At 31.8% G+C, this 19,716-nt stretch overlaps 1 protein-coding gene across 6 annotated transcripts in view; it reads right to left on the minus strand.

Annotated features, from left to right (window-relative positions):
- The window catches only part of NAA16 (N-alpha-acetyltransferase 16, NatA auxiliary subunit), a 58,551-nt gene that overhangs the window by 17,612 nt on the left and 21,223 nt on the right, over positions 1-19,716 (minus strand). For 5 of the 6 annotated variants that reach the window (XR_014020429.1, XR_014020430.1, XM_081279722.1 and 2 more), the window contains 6 exons: positions 19,190-19,309; positions 15,815-15,910; positions 11,084-11,190; positions 6,151-6,223; positions 3,473-3,642; positions 2,995-3,147 (listed from right to left, as the gene is read on the minus strand). Coding sequence is in view for 4 of the 6 variants with exons in the window: in XM_081279722.1 (XP_081135848.1) it covers positions 2,995-3,147; positions 3,473-3,642; positions 6,151-6,223; positions 11,084-11,190; positions 15,815-15,910; positions 19,190-19,309 (719 nt within the window). In the remaining 2 variants the exon portion in view is untranslated. Of the gene's footprint in view, positions 1-2,994; positions 3,148-3,472; positions 3,643-6,150; positions 6,224-11,083; positions 11,191-15,814; positions 15,911-19,189; positions 19,310-19,716 lie in introns of those variants that run through there. The other variant, XM_081279723.1, reaches the window with a different exon arrangement.

Consider the following 19,716-nt stretch of genomic DNA (forward strand, 5'->3'; position numbering starts at 1 on the left):
CCAATTCCTTTCAACCTTCTTTCTCATTCTCCTATGCCTATGATGACATATCATGGTGGTTGTTATTTTTTAAGTCACTAGACTTATTTAACTTAAGTTTTATATACTAATTTTTAACTGTATTGTACTTATAATTCCTACCTTGAACTTTCAGGTGGTACTTTTCTCTAAAAATACAAATGCTTTTATGGCTATTCATTGTATTTTCTTCTAATCTTTACACCAGTGTGTAGTGGAAAGTTCACTTAAGAGCTTGAGTCCTAGGCACTATTTATGATGTGACCAAACATGTTTCTAGTATTCTCTTCAGAACTTCAATTACCTTGCTGTAAAGTGTCAGGCACCTGAGTAAGTGCTATATGGATATAATATTGCCGTTTTTCTAATTTTACTTTCTCTCATTTTACTTTCTCTCCTAATACATATCTTACTTGCTATTCCTCTCTCCAACATGACTTGTCCTTGTACCTGCTATCAATGCTATGGCATCTTGAGTTTTAGAAGCACTCGTTATTGTAGTTTCTGCTACACCACTCTTGCTGAGTTGACATATAACAGAAGTTTTAAAATCAAAGACATTTGAAATAGAATCCTCACTCCAAATGAATAATTAGTTGTGTTGACAGTCAGTGTGATACTTGATCTCTCTAAACATTTTCTTTACTGTAATATAGGATTAAATGAGATCATGTATACAAAGTACTTAAATCAGTAGTTAAAAGAATATTAAAGCTACTTTTACATTTCCCTTTACAAATGGTAAACAAATTATTAGCATTACTGTAAATATTGGATGTTAGGCTAGGTTATATGAACAAAGACTCTTTTTATAAGAAACAAATGATAAATGTTCTATAGGTATAGACTTTAGTAGAAATGAGAGAAAAGGAGACAGATAAAGTGAGGACATAAGTACATATGTGAATATGTGTGTGTGTGTGTGTGTGTGTGTGTGTGTGTAAAAATCATTTGTCAATATCTAGTAATTTCAGACTTAAAGTTCAGCGTAGTTAATGGGTACAAATGCTACTTATCGTTATAATTTGCATTTGTTGATGGCTAGTAAAGTCATCTTTTTTGGCCATTCTATTTTCTACCTCTTTGAACTAATTACTCATATACTTTACCCAAATCATAGTGTTTTTTTCTTTTTCTTTCTGAGTTTTTATTTTTATGATATAGTTCCATGACATCATTTTTCCAAGTAGTTTAATTTTTACAACAGAAGATCAAGCTATTCTGTACTCCTAAATTATATGAGATTATTTCTTAAACACATAGACAAAATTAGAACCTAGTTAACATTTAATGAAGTTATAACATTTAGGTGGTATACTGGTGCTGCTATATCTGTGATACCTTAGCATCACAGGTCACAGCATTAACTTATTTTCATCCTAAGAACATACTGACAAACACCAACACTAAAACCTTTCAATTTTGTACATAATGTGATTTCAATTTTATACATAATATGATTATCTGGAGATACAAGTTATTTATTCCAAATGGAAATCAAACTTACCAAACATGGTTCCCTCATTATTCTCAATATCACATTTAATGTGCATTGGGAAATTATTTCAGTGAATTCTTTGGAGTTCTTTATAACACTTTGTCATTCTTCAATTTTCCCTGTTTATTTTCTCATTTTGCTTATAGTTATTTTTTGTATAACATTTAAAATTTAATATAGTCAATCATATCAATTTTACGCTTTTGGTATTTTAAGAAATGCTCCAGAGTGATTTGATTTGATCAGTGCACACAGAATGCATATATGGAGGTAGTACACTGTACACCATTAATATGTGCAATTATTACTTGTTAATGTAAGTAAATAAATAGATCTAATCCTCCTTGCTCCTTTTAAAGAATGAAAAAGAAAACACTTCCTACTTCAAGCATAAAGAATATTTCTTTAGTCTAAAGACAGACTCCTATATTTTCTTCCAAAAGTTTGAAAGATTTGTTTTCCTTATTTCGATCTTTAATCCACTGGAATTAATCTGTGTGCAATATAAGACAGGGATGTCATTTAATTTTTTTTCAACATAGGTAACTAAATGCCCCAGCATTATCTTTTCAACTACAACTTTAAAACTACTTGTGGCTAAAACAAGTTTCCAAATACATGTGAATCTGTTTCTGGGCTTTCTGGTTTTTTTTAATCTATTTATCTTGTTTACTATAAATATATAATACTTTCATAACTTAAAATAAAGTCTACATAGGGGATTGGGGTTATAGCTTAAAAGTATAGTGCTTGCCCAACATGACCAAGGCCTTGGATTTGATCCCTGGCACTGCAAAAATAAATAATAATAATAAAATCTATATAGAAAAAAGAGTATGAAAGGATAGAGAAGCAAACAAAGGAATGGACATTGAGCTCAACTTTTGGTGGTAAGGGGGAGAGATCCGTAACTGAACCCAGGGCCTTGCACATGCTAGGCACACACTCTATCACTGAGCTACATCCCCAACCCAAGCCCAACAATTTGAGAGAACTTAAATTCCTGAATGTTAACAGAGACTAATAGTGCACAAAAATTAGTTTCACAGGGACTGGGATATAGCTTAGTTGGTAGAGTGTTTGCCTCGCATGCACAAGGCCCTGGGTTCAATCCCCGCACCAAAGGAAAAAAAAATAGTTTTACAGAGAATGGACTTTCTGAGCAGTTCTGAAGCTAGACAATGAAAGAGAATTAAAAAGCAGTCACAAATTACTAGGGAGACAAAGAACTTGAAATATAAACCAAATTTTACACATTCAAGAGTATAGTATATTGTCTGTATTTTTAAAGGGTATTTTTAATCTTGCTATTGCTTTTTAACCATCCCCTGCCAGAAACACATAGAAACTTACAACCACGTGCCATATTTAGGATATAAGCTAAATAAGATTTTTAAAACATCATAAATCATCATAAAAAACTTAAGTTCAATTTTACTAATTCAGATAGTTACATGCTCATAAATGCTATTTCCTACCCTTGTGAACTTGGAGCACATCTCCTCTGCTTCTTTTATCATATTTGCTCGAAGCATGTATTTTGCACATTTGGAATTGATGAATCTATCAGCTGTGTCCAAAGACTGGGCTTCATCCATCCACTTTGCAGCTTCCTTGAGATTACCCATATGCTGTAAGAGATTAAAGCAGTTAAAAGTCATAGCTATGATCAAGAAAATACAGGTATAATATAAGCAAGAAAAAATTAGAAATTTGTCACCATTTCTGTATAATTTATCTATAAATCTAGAGAATTATAATTCACATTTACCAAAAACTAAACAAAAATGACTAGCACTGATTACATAAAGTATGTAACATAAAACTTCTTAGAGAATTATTAAAGTATTTTTAAAAAGTATCAGGGTACCCTAGAAGTTATTACTCTATAGAAACAACTCCAAATGTTCTTAAGATTGCTGAATCATCAACTATTCAAAAAACGTAAAACTTTACCTTGTAAATTTTTGCTTTCATATAGAATAATTCTATTAGAGTTGGAGTACTAGCAATTGCAGCATTGATATAATCCAGAGCCAAAGAATATTGCCCAAGTTTATCAAAGTGCTGTGCCAGGAAATACTGAACCCAGAGTAGAGTTGTCGGGGGCTCCTTCTCCCCATTCTCTGCAATCAAATAAATACTACATTATTGTGAGGAAGAATGTTAAGTGAAGCAAATCACATACTTCTCTCCCCTAATTCATAATAAAATTAGTAGGTATTATAATAAAGAGTAAAAACTCAGCAAAAGTTACCAACTTCATCAAAAAGAGGTATGACTTCATCCCATAATGTTCAAAAGGTGTCAGACAGTCAAGGAGAGAAACAAAATTCTAGTTTGACAGCCTTCTAACCTCAACCTCCCTCTTAAGAAACAGTGCATAGGGGTTATGGCTCCGGTAGAGCGCTCACCTACCACGTGTGAGGTACTGGGTTCAATCCTCAGTAATACATTAAAAAAAAAGAAACAAAGCTATACAAAAATTCTGAACATAAAAAAAAAAAAGAAATGGTACTGGGGAAAGAATAAAATATCAGTCTCATTCTGTGAATTCTCAGGCTCAAAGCAAAATGCAACAAGTTCAGGAAAAGTCAAAAAAGGTAACTTGTAGAAGAGACAACCACTGCAAGACTCACCCAAACTGCCAGGGCTTAGTATTTTCTATGCTTTAATACCAAATGAGAGAAACACAAAATTGAAGGGTAGGCTTCACCAGAAGAGGATACACCCCTAACAAGGTGGAATATCCCTGCCATTTGACAAAAATGTAACAAGCGAATACACAGCCTAGGCTCTCTATCAAAAGCTGTCAGATACCTACAATTAGCTGAGCTCTATCCTGCTCCACCCAGCATCCTATACCCTCAAGCTATAGAAGACCAGATAAAGAAGGTCTCAAAATGAATTTCAGAAGAGAAAAATATATCAGTCTAACATGAGGTAAAAAGAGTATAATCATCCATACTACATGAGAACAAACAGAAGGTCTCCTAGTATACTTAACTAATAAAATGACAAGACAATAGAGCAAACACACTATTAAATTAATTAAAACATAAATAACAAAAGTAAACAGTCAAGCAATTATTCTGTTCCTCTTACATAAATGTATTTCAAGAGAACTAAATATATGATAAAATAAAATTATTTATAGAATTCCAGGGTTGGGGGTGTACTTCAATGCAGAACCCCTGCCTAGCAAGCCTGAGGCCCTAAATTCAATCCCCAGCACTGTCACCCTGCCAAAAAAATCCAGCTAATAAATAAAGAAAAACTGACCAGAAGAATGAAATAAGGAATCTAGGCAATACTCTTCAATGGCTGCTAAAATCCTCAGGTCAGAGGTTCATCTGGAACCTTTTAGGCACATTAGGCTGACAAGTAATTCTGATCAATCTTAACATCAAAAGAGAGACAACCAGAATGCCTCATGACTCCTGATGTCATACATCAAGCACAAAAAAAACACCTGTAAAGTATTCAAATAAAACTTGAATTCAAGCAAGCCTATAAATTTAACCATCTATATAACAAGAAATACGAATGGCAGTAAAATATATTAAATGATAACATAAGAAAGTCAGCCAAATCTAGAATACAGGATATTCTATAAACAAATGACCTTTTAACAAAAGGCATTTTTTAAGGGGAGGGGAAATTATTACTCTATATTAAAAGAACTTAAGAAAATAACTGAATGCAAAATGTAGACAGTAACTGGATCTAGACTCAATAAACCAATTATATAAAGATTTCCTTTTGGATAATGGAGGAAATCTGAATGTTAACTAGGTATTAGATATTATGGTATGAAGTCAACTTTGTATGGTTTGTTTATGTATTACTTATTTATTTATTTATTTTTAAAGCCAACATCTCTCTAGGGCTGGGGATGTAGCTCAGTGGTAAAACGCTTGCTAGCATGCATGAGGCCCTGAGTTCGATCTCCATCACCACAAAAATAAATAAATAAATAAAGACAAGATCTCTATTCATTGCCCAGGCTGGCCTGAATTCAAGATCTTTCTGCCTCAGCCTCCCAGGTCAGTAGGATTACAGATGCACCAACCTACACAGATAATCCTGTGTTTTAAACAGACATAAGGTATTTATAGGTGCAACAATATGTGTGGAACTTGCTTTAAATATATTCAAAGAATAATGACATGAAAAAGTCACATAAAGAACCCAAACTAAAGTTATTTACCATCTATGTGACTGAAAACATGCTAGGGAGGTTCTCTAAATTAAATTACTTTGATTTACATATACCCCTAAAAAAGAGGGGAAAAAGGACATTATACATACTTAAAAGTAATACAAAGTAGAAAAAGTAGAGAATTTAGAGATTTGAGAAAACTATATTTCAATTAAACTGACTACATAATCTTGGACCTCTCAAGTCTGTTTCCTTGTGTTAAAATAGAACTAACTCTCATTCACAGGATTATGGAAAATTTAAATTAAATAAGATTGAAAGTACTCTCATTTCATTCATTCACTAATTCAAAAACTATTTAGTAAGTAGCTATTATGTAGCACACACATAATAAACATAAAATGGTATTACTATGATTAAAAATGGACTGAAATGAGAAATTAAATTCCAATTCAATCTAATTTAAACTTACCATAAGGACTAAAAAAGTCACACGTTTTAAGAGAAGCTTCGTAATTAGTAACAAGTTCTTGGATTATAGAAACCTGTTAAAGAAACATTTTTAAAATTTATTGAGTATCAAGAGTACCATGCATGATTTTATATATATATATATGTATATGTGTGTGTATATATATTTCTTTTAGTTAAGGTACTTTTAATCACTAGATTAAATTCGATTTGGAGAATAATATACAGCTTATCCAGAACTACAAACTAACTGCTTCTTCCCCTTTCCCAGTAAGACTTCGGGAGAGAGTGAGAAAAAAGAAAATATACTGCTGTCTTTATGAAAAGTAAAACAGCAAACCTCAATAAATTCTCATCTCAAGAAGCAGTTTGAGGTTTTGAAGGTCAAACATCACTGTAACACCTACTTTGTGCCAACAAATACATTTGTATAATTTTATTAATTTGTTTACATTTTAGCTTTCTGTTTTGTAAAGCTAAAAACCATCATATAAATATACAAATTTTCTAAAATGTCACTCCTAGAAAAAAGTCAAGTGAAATGAAAATAAAAATGTCTAAAGTTCACTAGTAAGATTAGTATAGGCAATGGGGAAATAAGATATAAGATGGAACTTATATATCAGTGGAGAAAATGTGAAACAAAAAAACAGGATGTGAGAAACCTAGATACACCATACTTTTAGTGAAACATCAAGGAATGAATGATCAAAGAGACCAGAGTGGTATAAAGTAGATACAGTCTTTAAAAAAAAAACAAAGATTGCTTAATTTAAAACCATGGTTCTCACTGTTATCTTCACAGAAGTACATAATAGAACAGTGATCACTAGAGGCTGGGATGGGTAGAGGAGAGGGGGACAGAGGGAAAGTAAATATCATACTAAAATACAATTAGGAGGAATAAGTTATAATTCTGTACAGCAGAGTAAGGTAAAGCAAGGTGACTATAGTTCATGACCATTTATTATGTACTTTATAAAGAACTAGAGGAGTTCAAAGTTTTCCAACATAAAGAAATTATACATATTTAAGAAGTTGGAAATCAGGCTGGGGTTGTGGCTTACTGGTAGAGCACCTGCCTTGCACGTGTTAGGCACTAGGTTCAATCCTCAGCACCACATAAAAAAATAAACAAAATAAAGGTATTATGTCCAAAACTGCCCTAATTGGTCATTATACACTGTACATTTATGTATACACACGTATATATACATATTAAATTTTCCACATTACGCCACATAAATATGTGATTTTTATATCAACAAAATGAACAAATGAGAGCTTCATTTTATCATAATTTCTTTCACTAAAATTTAAAGATTAAATAACTCATGATTTGGAAATCAAAGGAATTATTCTTAACTATTTCTGAAAGTGTCATCAAGATTTAGCATCACATACTAACTTATTAGAGATGTACATTTTTGGACCACACCCAAGACTGACAGAATCAGAAACTTTGACTCGGTATAATCCATGTTTAATAAGCCCACTAGTTAATTCTGATCACAATAAAAAGCTTGAGAACCACTAATAAAAATGTTACAAAGATTTTTATTAGAAAACAAAATTAAAGGTAATATCTTTTGCTGGGCATGGTGGCCCACGCCTGTAATCCTAGAGGCTCTAGAGGCTGAAACATGAGAATGTCGAGTTCAAAGCTAGCCTCAGAAACTTGGTGAGGCCCTAAGCAACATATCAAGACCCTGTCTCAAAACTAACAATAAGAAAAAGGGCTGGGGATACAGCCCAGTGATTAAGCGCTACTGGGTTCAATCCCCAGTACCAAAAAAAAAAAAAAAAAAGTAATATCTTTTAACTTATCATAACCACCCACCAATCTCACTTAGAATAAATATAACTTAAAAAAACTTTTTACAAGCATAGAAATGTAATACTCAAGTTGTTCAACTTTTGGAGGCAATTATTTTTTTTATGAATCTCTAGTATCATCTACTGGCAGTTTGCAAAAACTGCACTCAGAACAGGTTTTATATAGTATCTTCAGAGTAAAACATACTGTTAGTCAATTTTAATAATTAAAAAATACAACATTAAATAAAAATTTTTAGAAACAAAACATATTGAAGTTACACATAATGTTTCATAAAGAAATATAAACACTACTGAATAAAACATATCAGTTTCAGAACCTCAAAGGATATAATTAACAAAAAAATCAAGATAATTGAAAGTTCACATAAATCTAAATCAAAAAACCTGAGTGCTGAACTTCTTGGTAATTAGGCATATTTCTCAAATCTCAAAGATTTATATTATAGTCATTTCTAATCCAATAATTAAAATGTAGTTTTCCAATTAACTTCCCATGAACAGGAGTATTACTAAAGAATAAGAACCCACTTCATTCAAGTATTCTTACCATTTATAACTCAATTAGGTAGTATATAATATGGAAAAAATTATTATGTAATGGCTATTCTCGAAAATAGCACTTTGCTTCCAGAAAGGTCAATTCACTTAAATTAGGTTATCTAAGACCACAATAAAACTTGAAGCCTCAAGGGCTGGGTCTGTAGCTCAGAGGCAGAGCACTTGCCTAGCACTTGCCTAGCACGTGTGAGGCTCCCGGTTCGATCCTCAGCACCACAAAGGCATATTCATCTACAACTACCAAAAAAAAAAAAAAAAAAAAAAAAAAACCCTTAATGCTGCAAAATGGACAACTTAAATGATATCCCTGTTATGATCTGGATCTTAAAGTCCCCTGAAAGCTCATGTCTCAAAGGCTAAGGATGCTGCTGGGAGGTAGGGCATAGTTGAAGGAAGTTAGGTCAGTGGAGGTGTGTCCTTGAAGGTAATACTGGGTTTCCCATCCGCTTCTCTTTCTCTCTTTCCACACTGGTGCCCTTGATATGAGTAGCTTTGCTCTACGATGCACTCCCCAGCATGATATTTAGCCTTGCCACAGGGCCAACCAAACATGGATGGAAACTTCTGAAATCATGAGCCAAACCAAATTTTTCTTTCTTTTGTTTTTCTTGGCTATTTTGTGAAAACAGAAAACTAACACAATTCTCCATTTACAAACTGAAAAACTTCCCAAATTTGACCACATTCCCTTAATTGAAATATTTTCTTCTAACAGATATATGTGATAGAGAACTAAAGAAGCTTTATCCTTATTAAAATCTCACCTGGAAAAGTACTATAGCTATTAAAGATCATTTCCTAAATGACTGAGCAGCTTTTCTTTTTTCTTTTCCTTGATGGGTGTAGTAATGGGGATTGAACCCAGGGGTACTCTACCACTGAGCTACACCCCCTTCTTATTTTTTAATTTTGAGACACAATCTAAGTTGCCCAGGGTGGTTCAAACTTGTGATCATCCTGCCTCAGTCTCCCAAACTGCTAGGATATCACTGTGCCTAGCCAGCTTTCCTTTGTAAGCATTAAAAGACTTCTTTATTACCTTAGAGACAAAGTTCTACAAAATCACATCTGATACACAATTTTTTATACCACATATACAAATTACAAGTTTAAAGTATTACTGCAACATGAAGCCCACTGAAACTATCCTCTCTTCCTTCATCCAAATTAGAAAACTAAATACCAAATTGCTGGGTTTATTTCTGCTTAATGTTTAATTAGTAGTGATAATTTTTGGCTTTGAAAGGGCTAGTTACAAAGGTAATCTGTTTAAGAACAACAACAATAAAGTGACGGTAACTACTTTCAGAAATGAGGTGTAAGGGCTGCAGGTGGTGACAGAGAAAGGGAATTACCATTTCTTGAACATTTCCGAATCAATCATTTAATATCATCTAATTAAAACACCCATCAACCCTTTATTATCTTTCCCAATTTTACAATTCAAGCAAGTAAGTGATAAGTGATGAAGTCAAGAGTTCAAAACCAGGTATGATTCTAAAGCAAGGCTCTCGCACTACACCAGAATTTCTCTGAGAGTAATGCAATATGGTGGAATACAATATGATTATCATTATCTCATTAACTGCTATGTTATGCATACAGTTTGATGTGTCCCTCAAAACTTCATGTAAAAATTAATTATACTAATCACTGGCCTAGTTTTTGACATTTTATTATTCACAATTACTGCAAATTTACAAATTATGAGTCAAAGCTAAATGAACAGATAAAAGGCTTAAATAAAATATTTTCTTTATCCAACTTTAAAAAATTTTAACTACAGGGCTAGGGGTGTAGCTCAGTGGTAGAGGTCTGGCTTAATCATGCAAGAAGCCCCAAGTTCAATTCTCAGCATCACAAAAAAAAAAAAAAAAAAACCTCTAAGCACAGAAAAGACTATAAAGTTTTAGACCTTAGTTAATAAAAAAAAAATCTTGAAAATAAAAAGTATAATTTGTCTTCTAATAATGTTTCCAATTCACAACCAAGATTAAAGTGCCTATTTTCTAATTTAAAAAGTGGAAAAGTACTTTATTCAAGAAGTAGCTAAAATTATACTTATTAAATGTAGTTTTGTTAAAATTAGTCATTTGTATTCTAATTGATCAAATGGCATTTTACTGTCACACTTAATTCTATTATCCATGCTCTAACTTTAAAAGCACACATTACAAACTGAAAAATCTATAATCATAACTATAAAATAACAGATAATGAATCATGGAACAGTCAAACACAGACTTCTAGTAATAATGTCAAATTTTAAATCCTATTAGAAAAATATACCCATTAAAAAATAACCTTTGTAATAATCTTAGTTTTTACAAAGCTTTTACTTTCTCAGAATATCAGATTAACATTTCCTTTGATATTACTTATACACTGTATACATAGAATTTTCAATACATCTACTATTAGACTAAATGTGAATAACATTACTAGAATAGAGAGAATAACTAAAATATAGCATACTACATAGAAACCATCCTATAATTAGTAAAAACACATTGTAAAAACTGAATACCAAATTTTACCTTTTCTGTATTACAGTATAAAGATTTCAAAGTAGTAAACAAGGGTGGGCAGCCTTTACTGAAGTTCGCCCTCAGGAACTTATCCATTAGTTCTCTAAATTTTTCACCTAAAAATAAAACATACTTTGTTATATTTGATTGATATAATCAACTCTTTAAATGATTTTACAAATAAAAATAAAGCTTCCTCAGAAACAGTGTTCCCCTGGTTCAATTTTAAAGCGCAAAAAGTCAGCATTATTTTTGCTACATCAAAAGCCTAACATCAATACTTCAGTTGGCAACTATATTTTCCCTGGATCTAAGTTCAAAATAATCAAGGAATACTTCAAAGATGAGTAAACAAAAGGCTTATGCAGTTTCAAGTAGAGAATAAACACAACCTACTAATCATCCTAAATATAACCACAATGGCAAGTGTATTTTCTGAGTAGCATATACTGTCTACTGTCTACAGCTCAAAAACCTGCAAATAATATCTAAAGCATTCTGCAGAAAATAACCAGAACAATATTCAAGTAGAAGCCAAAATTCTCTCTAGACACTATAAAGTATTTACAAATGTTCTCCCAAATCATGACGGTGATTAGCGTAAATATTTATCCAATCCACAATCACATGTCAAGCACCTACCACATACCAAGCACTCTTTCAGGTACAAGTGATACAGCCAAGATTTTAAATTTTTTTTAAGAAATAGAACTTATTCTAGCATGAGACTGACAATAAAAGAACGATAAATATATGTTTAGACTGAGCTCTGAGGCATTCAAACATAAGAATTAAAATAAATACCCTATTTGTAACATCAAGTAAATAATTGCCCTAATTATTGATAAAACCTATCAATAAATTTTGGTGTCACTTTTTGAAAATATTAAAAGAATTTTAATTATAAATACAAATATATACAAACATGAGAGTAAAAAATCAATATAAAATGACATGGATTTACTCAATCATTTAAAAACCACATCATGAATGATCTATAATTAAAGACTACTGAAAAAAAATCTTCTAAGTTTCTTTATAAGTCACAACACTGTACAACAAAACTTTAACTTGCAGCAGTTATTCTGTTGTTATTTTGTTGAATTTGACTGAAGAAAACATGCATACCCAGTATCATTAGATGCCATAAAAATGTGAAAGAAAAATTTAATTCTATTATAAAGATTATTTTCAGATAACTTCTACTCTAGTAAGCTCATTCACAAAATACTAGTCTTTTAAAGACCACAAAATATCAAGAAAATACCTTTTAAACCTTTGCCCTTAGCTAAATCTACATCATTACTTTCTTAAAAGCCAAGAGTAGTTTCAGAGGTCAAATCCTTCCAACACCTCCTCTGGTACAAAGACAAAGTTAATACTATGACAAATAGTCGAAGTGCTACCACTTAGAAGAATGTTTTTCTCTCCTTATTTTGTGTATTATGAACAAATAATTTGTTCACTAAAATCTTCAGTTTCTTTTCTGCAAAATGTCTTTTTTTCTTTTTGTACAAAAAAAAAAAAAAAAAAAAAAAGTTTTCCCCTAAAACAAATTATCACCTTTCTTCCTAGTTATTCTGTAATAATTCTTTATTACCTCCGTAGTTTTACTTTAGGGAGAACAGATCATTAACCATTACATGCCTGTATATCATTACAGTTCACACAACAGTTTATCTGACTACACAGGTACTATGTTTAATTCTCTAGATTTGTAGCATAGACCCACATAAAAATTGATGCCCCCAAAACCATTGCCCAAATAGTTAGCACAGACAGCAAGATCAGGCTGTGTGATTCACTGGAAATTTATTCTAAACAATGGAGCAAAATTTAATGAATATTCTGTTTCAAACTCTGGATTATTACCTTCCCTCTCTCTACCCCTCAGTCACTGAAGAATAATAGAACATGATGAATTAAACTAGCTATTTTGAAAAGTGGCTTTATCCCTACATTATTTTCACACAATTTAATACTGGCAAATATAGAAGAATTTCCCAGGATTTCTGCTATGTTTACTGCGGAAAGTCCTAATCAAAACTTTCACCTTAACCAGGCATGGTGGTATGCACCTATAGTTCCAGCTAGAGAAGCTGATATGAGATAATCACTAAACCTAAGAGATCGAGTCCAGTCTAGGCAATAAAACTAGAGCCAATCTCAAAAAACAAATAAACAAACAAATAAACAAAAACAATTAATCTTGTGTTCTCAAGTTCCAAATGTTTTTGAAAAAAATCTTACTGCTTCTTGCTCCCTTTGATAATGTCAAAATGCCTTTATTACTATACATAAAAATATTACTACTGTCATGTGTAACTAATTAAAACAAATTTTTAAAAAACTGAAAAAAATATTGTTAAATGGGCAAAAAAAATTCACGAAATACCCAGTTTTGGCAGATATAATTATACATTTGCGTAATTATACCTACATCTATATATCTATTTATACACATATATGTAAATTTACCAGAGCTTTGTAAATATGTATATTTTCAGAACCTCATAGTGATATTCATGCTGAAATTGATGCCATCATTTCTCTTAACTAAACCCTAAATCTTATATAATATACTTCTAATATTTCAAAGAGAAAATGTCTCAGAGTGTCAACAGTGGTTTCACTTTAACCTAAACAGCACTTTATAATTAATAGTTGGTTCGAGGATCTTTGAATAAAAATATATTTCCTACAATGTACTGCCATTTACTGAGAGCTCTTAACAAACTTCTCTGAAGTGGAAATAAATCTTCACAGTGTAAATTTGAAGCCCCATGTTTCAAATAGGAAAAATAAAACAAAGAAGTCTTCCTTGTAAACTTAGAGCTAAATAAAAGGTTTTTTTTTTTTCTTAAGAGGCACATGAATGTTGTTTAAAGTTCCTGACTAAAAGAATATTAAGAATAATAACAGGAGAAGCCAGATTCAAAAGGCCACATATGGTATGATTCCATTTACATGGAATGTCAAAAACAGAAAAATCCACAGGTACAGAAAGTACATTAGTTATTGCCAGAGAGTGAGGGGGGATGACTATAACTTTTAATGGGTAAGTGGCTTCTTTTGCTGTGATGAAAACTTCTGAAACCACATAGTGATGATGATTGTACCATCTTATGAATATACGAAAACAATAAGTTACACATTTTGAAAAGGTAAATTGTGTGGCATCTGAATCATATTTCAGAAAGTTATTTTTTAAAAAGGTAGAGGAAAGGAAAAGAAGGACAAGATATAGAAATGTGAGCCTAAGCAACTTCCATGAAAAAATTAAGAAAATGCTTCTATCTGCATAGTATATTCCCATCTCAGAAATTCACATGAATGTACTTAAAAGTTTGGAGCAGTCCTACAGAAACCTGACTGCTGAGTTTGATTCAGAGTTGCCCAAACTTAAGCTGAAGAATATCCCAGCACATTAGTAACCTCCCCAGGGCTACCAACACCCACTTAGACTCAATGTTCCTAGGAAAATCTGCTTTCAGTCTTCTACAAAACCAAAATACAAAAAGGGGGACAATATGAGTACTATTCATCATCTGTGAAAATGCACTAGTGGAAAATGTTTTTTTTTAATAAGTCCTTTTTCCTATCTAATTCAATATGTTTCTAAGAGGTATTTTAGATACTTTCCAATTGAGTAGACAAAAAAATTAATTTTCATGAATCTTTTGATAAAAATAAAATTATAACCCAATTAAACAAATGAATCTACTATAAATGATAATTCATTAGAAAATATACTCTACCTACTACCAGCACCCTAAAACAGTGATTTTTTTTTAAAGTTGTATTATCTTTCTAGAGTTTGATTTGTACCAAAAATCAAAAAGCCAAAAGTCTCCATAATTCATTAACTAAAGTGCTTACATAAAAACAAAGACTTTAACAAAAGCACAATCCATTAAATAAAATCATCAACAAAGATGAGCTAATATACCCTCTACCTCCCATACAGCCCAATTACATGCAATATTTCTGTTCAAGATCATGAATATATACTATTGTGTGATAAAAGCAAGTCACAGACTACATACCTTAGTACTCCAACTCACATAAAATGAGAAATCAATTCACATAAAGTACAACATTCTTGTTTTTAAGGATATAAAATACATGGAACCCTATAAATAACATGACAATTTTCAAAGTCATGGTAATAAGCAAAATTCAGGAAAATGGTTAACTCTGAAAAGAGAAATCTTCAAAAGAACGGTGATATTCTCATAAACACTGGTGGGCACAAAGAGCTTACAATTCTTTCTTTGAATATATGCTTATTAGAAAACTTCAAAATTTTACCAGTTAAACCATAAATATCACATAATATGTCATCAATTCTAGAGAATTTCATGGTGTTTTATTAAGTCACATAAGAAAAACAGTTTTGGGGGCTGGAATTGTGGCTCAGCAGTAAAGCACACGCCTAGCATGTGTGAGGTGCTGGGTTCAAGCCTCAGCACCACATAAATATAAATAAATAAAATAAAAGTTAAAAAAAAAAAACAGTTTTGTATACGTAACTTCAGATACTTAAAACATGTAGCTACACACTAAAGTATAGCATTCTTATTAACATATGCATAATAAAATTCATAACCGATTATTCCCACTCACGAGATTGGTACAGACATAAATTGTATATCAGAAAAAAGTTTTTTAAAAAATGAATGGTGTTGAGTAATTTTTGACAAATAATTATTAGTGTTACAAAAGATATCCTAATATTACCTGGGATGAGATTCAAAGGTAATCTTCTAGGTGATATTGCTCTGGGGTGTTGTTTACTAATTTCTTCATAAATCTGAAGCCTTTCTTCCCAAGTGCCTATAAGTAAATATGTATGAGATTTATTTCAACATAACTCTTACCTACAATAAAATACCTAACAAACTTTTTAAATAATGTTATAAAAGTGTGTTATCAATATTATACCTGCTCTCAATTTTGTCAAGAATGATATTTAAAATTCCTTGGTGCTGAAACACTATAATCAGTAAATCACCATTTTAAACCCAATCTCTGGAGAAAACCAACACTTGTTTCATCACAACAGATTAGCCTACATCTACATCAAATCACATACATTCAAATCATACAAAGATAAGTTGTACTGTTCTTATATTCCTAAGCATCTAATCCATAAAAAGAAAGCTTTTAGGGCTAGGGATATGGCTCAAGCAGTAACGCGCTTGCCTGGCATGCATGGGGCGCTGGGTTCGATCCTCGGCACCACTTAAAAATAAAATAAATATGTTGTGTCCACCGAAAACTAAAATATAAATATTAAAAAATTCCCTCTCTCTCTCTCTCTTTAAAAAAAAAAAAGAAAGCTTTTATAACACATCCTTTAAAATATATCTTAGGCAAACACTCTAAACCTATGAAGACTAAATACATCTCCCTAAAAGTAACTAACTAGTTTGATTAGGCTTAAAAAAACAAAATTTTTAGGATCATAGACATGAATGTTTATAGTTTAAAAGATGAGTAAATTTCCACGGTTGCTTTGACACTTAAAATCTTCAATGAAACTCCATTATAAAGAACCCATTATCCAGAAAAGTGGCAACTATTTCTCCCTGATATAAAGCATACTTCTTAGAGAAACTGTATTCCCTCCAAAGAATCATCTAATTTTATAGTACCACATAGAAGATCTATGTCAACTATGTATTATTGTGCAACAGCAATATCCAGAGTAAGACCTAAGTATCTCTCATTATCTTAAAACAATACCTTACATAATTTACAAAGGGAGATTATTTTATACAAGCAATAAGACAACTTACAGAATCTTAAGAAAAAGCAAACAAACCTCTTTTAAACCTAAGATTTTAATCCAGACCACAGAAATGTAAGAATAAACCTTGTGCTAGCAAATAAGTATCTTCACAGTAAAGGCAGTGTTTAATATCAAGAAAAACATCTTGCTGGTCATGGTACCACATGCCTGTAATCCCAAAAGCTCAGGAGGCTGAGGCAGGAGGATCTCAAGTTCAAAACCAGCCCCAGCAAAAGTGAGGTGCTAAGCAACTCAGTGAGACCCTGTCTCTAAATAAAATACAAAACAGGGATGGGGATGTGGCTCAGTGGTCCAGTGCCCATGAGTTCAAATTTTAAAAAAAGAAAAAGAAAAACACCTCACTTTGAGAGATAATATTTGACTTTGTGTACACTCATTCCTTCCCTCAGTAATTTGTTTTGGAGCTCCATTATGGTTGAATTTTTAAAAGCAGAATGAAAACTAATTTTTCACGTTCTATTAACAATTTGGAGATTTCACAAAATATGAAGGATCCTCATACTAAAACTCACAATAAAGGTTATTGGGTATTTTTTTAAAGTAGTTGTCATATTTATTCCTAATTTAGAATAATAAGCTGTATTTTAAAAAAAATTTCTCCATTTTCCTGATAAAACAAGTCTTATAAACGTAGTTAAATTAAGACAATGAGGCTAAGGATGTAGCTCAGTTGGTAGAGTGCTTGCCCAGCATGCACAAGAAAGACCCTGGGTTCAATTCCCAGCACCACCACAAAAAAAAAAAAAAAAAAAAGTTTGGCTAAGACATATTTGGGCTGGGGATGTGGCTCAAGTGGTAGTGCGCTCGCCTAGCGTGCGTGAGGCACTGGGTTCAATTCTCAGCACCACATAAATGTGAAATAAAGATACTGACACCACCTAAAAACTAAATAAATAAATATTTTTAAAAAAAAAGACAATGAGACCATTTCAATGTCCTATTTGAAGTCACAAGTTGGAGCTCCAGACCTTACCTTGGGGAACAAAGGTCCTAAGGAACTTAAAAAGATGAAGTAGTGCAATTAGTTTTGTAATCAATACATTGAAACATGTGCATTTATTTTACTGCATTTAAATATTTTTTCATTAATTACAGTGTCAGCAACTAGTAGTTAAAAGAAAAACCACAGGAATTTCATATTTCTAACCTTCAGACATAACTTTTACCTTGTTTTTTTTTCCCCAGATTATGGATCTAATAATATTTCAATTCTAGCAACTTCTCTAAAAACAACTATTAAGGGAAATAAAGTTTCATAATTATTTCAGACATGTATTTATCTATAAGCAAATATAATTTTAGAAATAGGAATTGCTGGGGCTGAAGTTGTGGCTCAGCGGTACAGCGCTTGCCTAGCATGTGAGAGGCCCTGGGTTCGATCCTCAGCACCACATAAAAATAAATAAATAAATAAAATAAAGGTATTGTGTCCTTGAAATTCAAATGGTCTCATTGTCTTAATTTAACTACATTTATAAGACTTGTTATATCAGGAATAGTGGAGAATAAAAATTCTTTAAAATTCTTTTAAAAATTCTTTAAAATATGGCTTATTATTAGGAATAAATATGACAACTACTTTTTTAAAAAAATTACCCAATAATCTTTATTGGGCGGGCACGGTACTGGTGACTGAACCCAGGAAAGTTTTAATACTGCCCTACATTTCCAGCCTTTTTATGTTGATACAGGGGCTAAGCTGCTGAAGCTAACATCAAACTTGTGAACCTCCTGCTTCAGTCTCCAGAGTCACTGGGATTGCAGGCATGTACCACTGCACTCAGCTAGGAAAATACATTTCATACTCTCAGCAAGATTTCTTTGGCCCACTTCTCAAATTTAAAAGTGGAGGGTAACAAACCTCTAATGATTTTAAAGTACTAAGTAATTATGACTTTTCCCAGAAAGAGAATGCCCATTTTCTTTTCCATCCATCTAGTTAGTATTAATTAGTAAAATTTTTTAAAAGATATTTTTAGTTATATATGGACCCAATATCTTTATTTTATTCTTTTTACGTGGTGCTGTGGATCAAGCCCAGTGCCTCATATGTGCGAGGCAAGCACTTTGCTACTGAGCCACAACCCCAACCCTAATTAGTAAGATTTTAAAGGGAACCTAAAATTATCTATAAGCATTATCATTTAAGTGTAAATATTCAAGTTAGTTTTTTACCTCCACATTTAACCTATAATTTTAACAAATGGAAAAACAACGCTGATGTTGAAATAATTTGTCCTTTACATCTTATACTTCAAACACTAGTTAAGAAATGGTAGAAGAGAAAAATCATTACATACTAGGTTGTAGAGCTTTTTCCAAACCTTCATAATAATACCAGTTTTCAGCATTCCGGTCGATCAAGTTTTTGAATACTTCACTAGCATCTTTTAATCTTCCCAATTTCAACAGAATTTCCCCTAAAATTAAAGTCAAATTCATTTTACTTAAACTTTAATGTTTAAACTTTTATGATGCCATTTTCTAAGCATTCACTATTAGTGAATAGATGTTTATGAAAGATAGAACTCTACATACCCATCCTTGAAGCATGTTACAGTTTATATTAACAACACACAGATGAATTCACAGCTTGCCTTCAAAAATAAACCTTCATTGACACATTCTACCATACTAACATTAGCTTTTGACTCCTCCTACTCCCTAAACATACTTGTTGGATATTAAATTAGTTAAAAAAAATCTTTGCATCACACACGTTTTTATATGTGCTTTAAATAAAGATCTTCTAACAGCAAAATTAGGTTGGCAAATAATTCTCATGAAATATGTCTACCTTCACAATGCAAGATTTAAATGTATCTTT

The sequence above is a fragment of the Spermophilus citellus genome (assembly GCF_964194105.1).
Source record: "Spermophilus citellus genome assembly, chromosome: 1".
NCBI classification, from domain to species: Eukaryota; Metazoa; Chordata; class Mammalia; order Rodentia; family Sciuridae; genus Spermophilus; species Spermophilus citellus.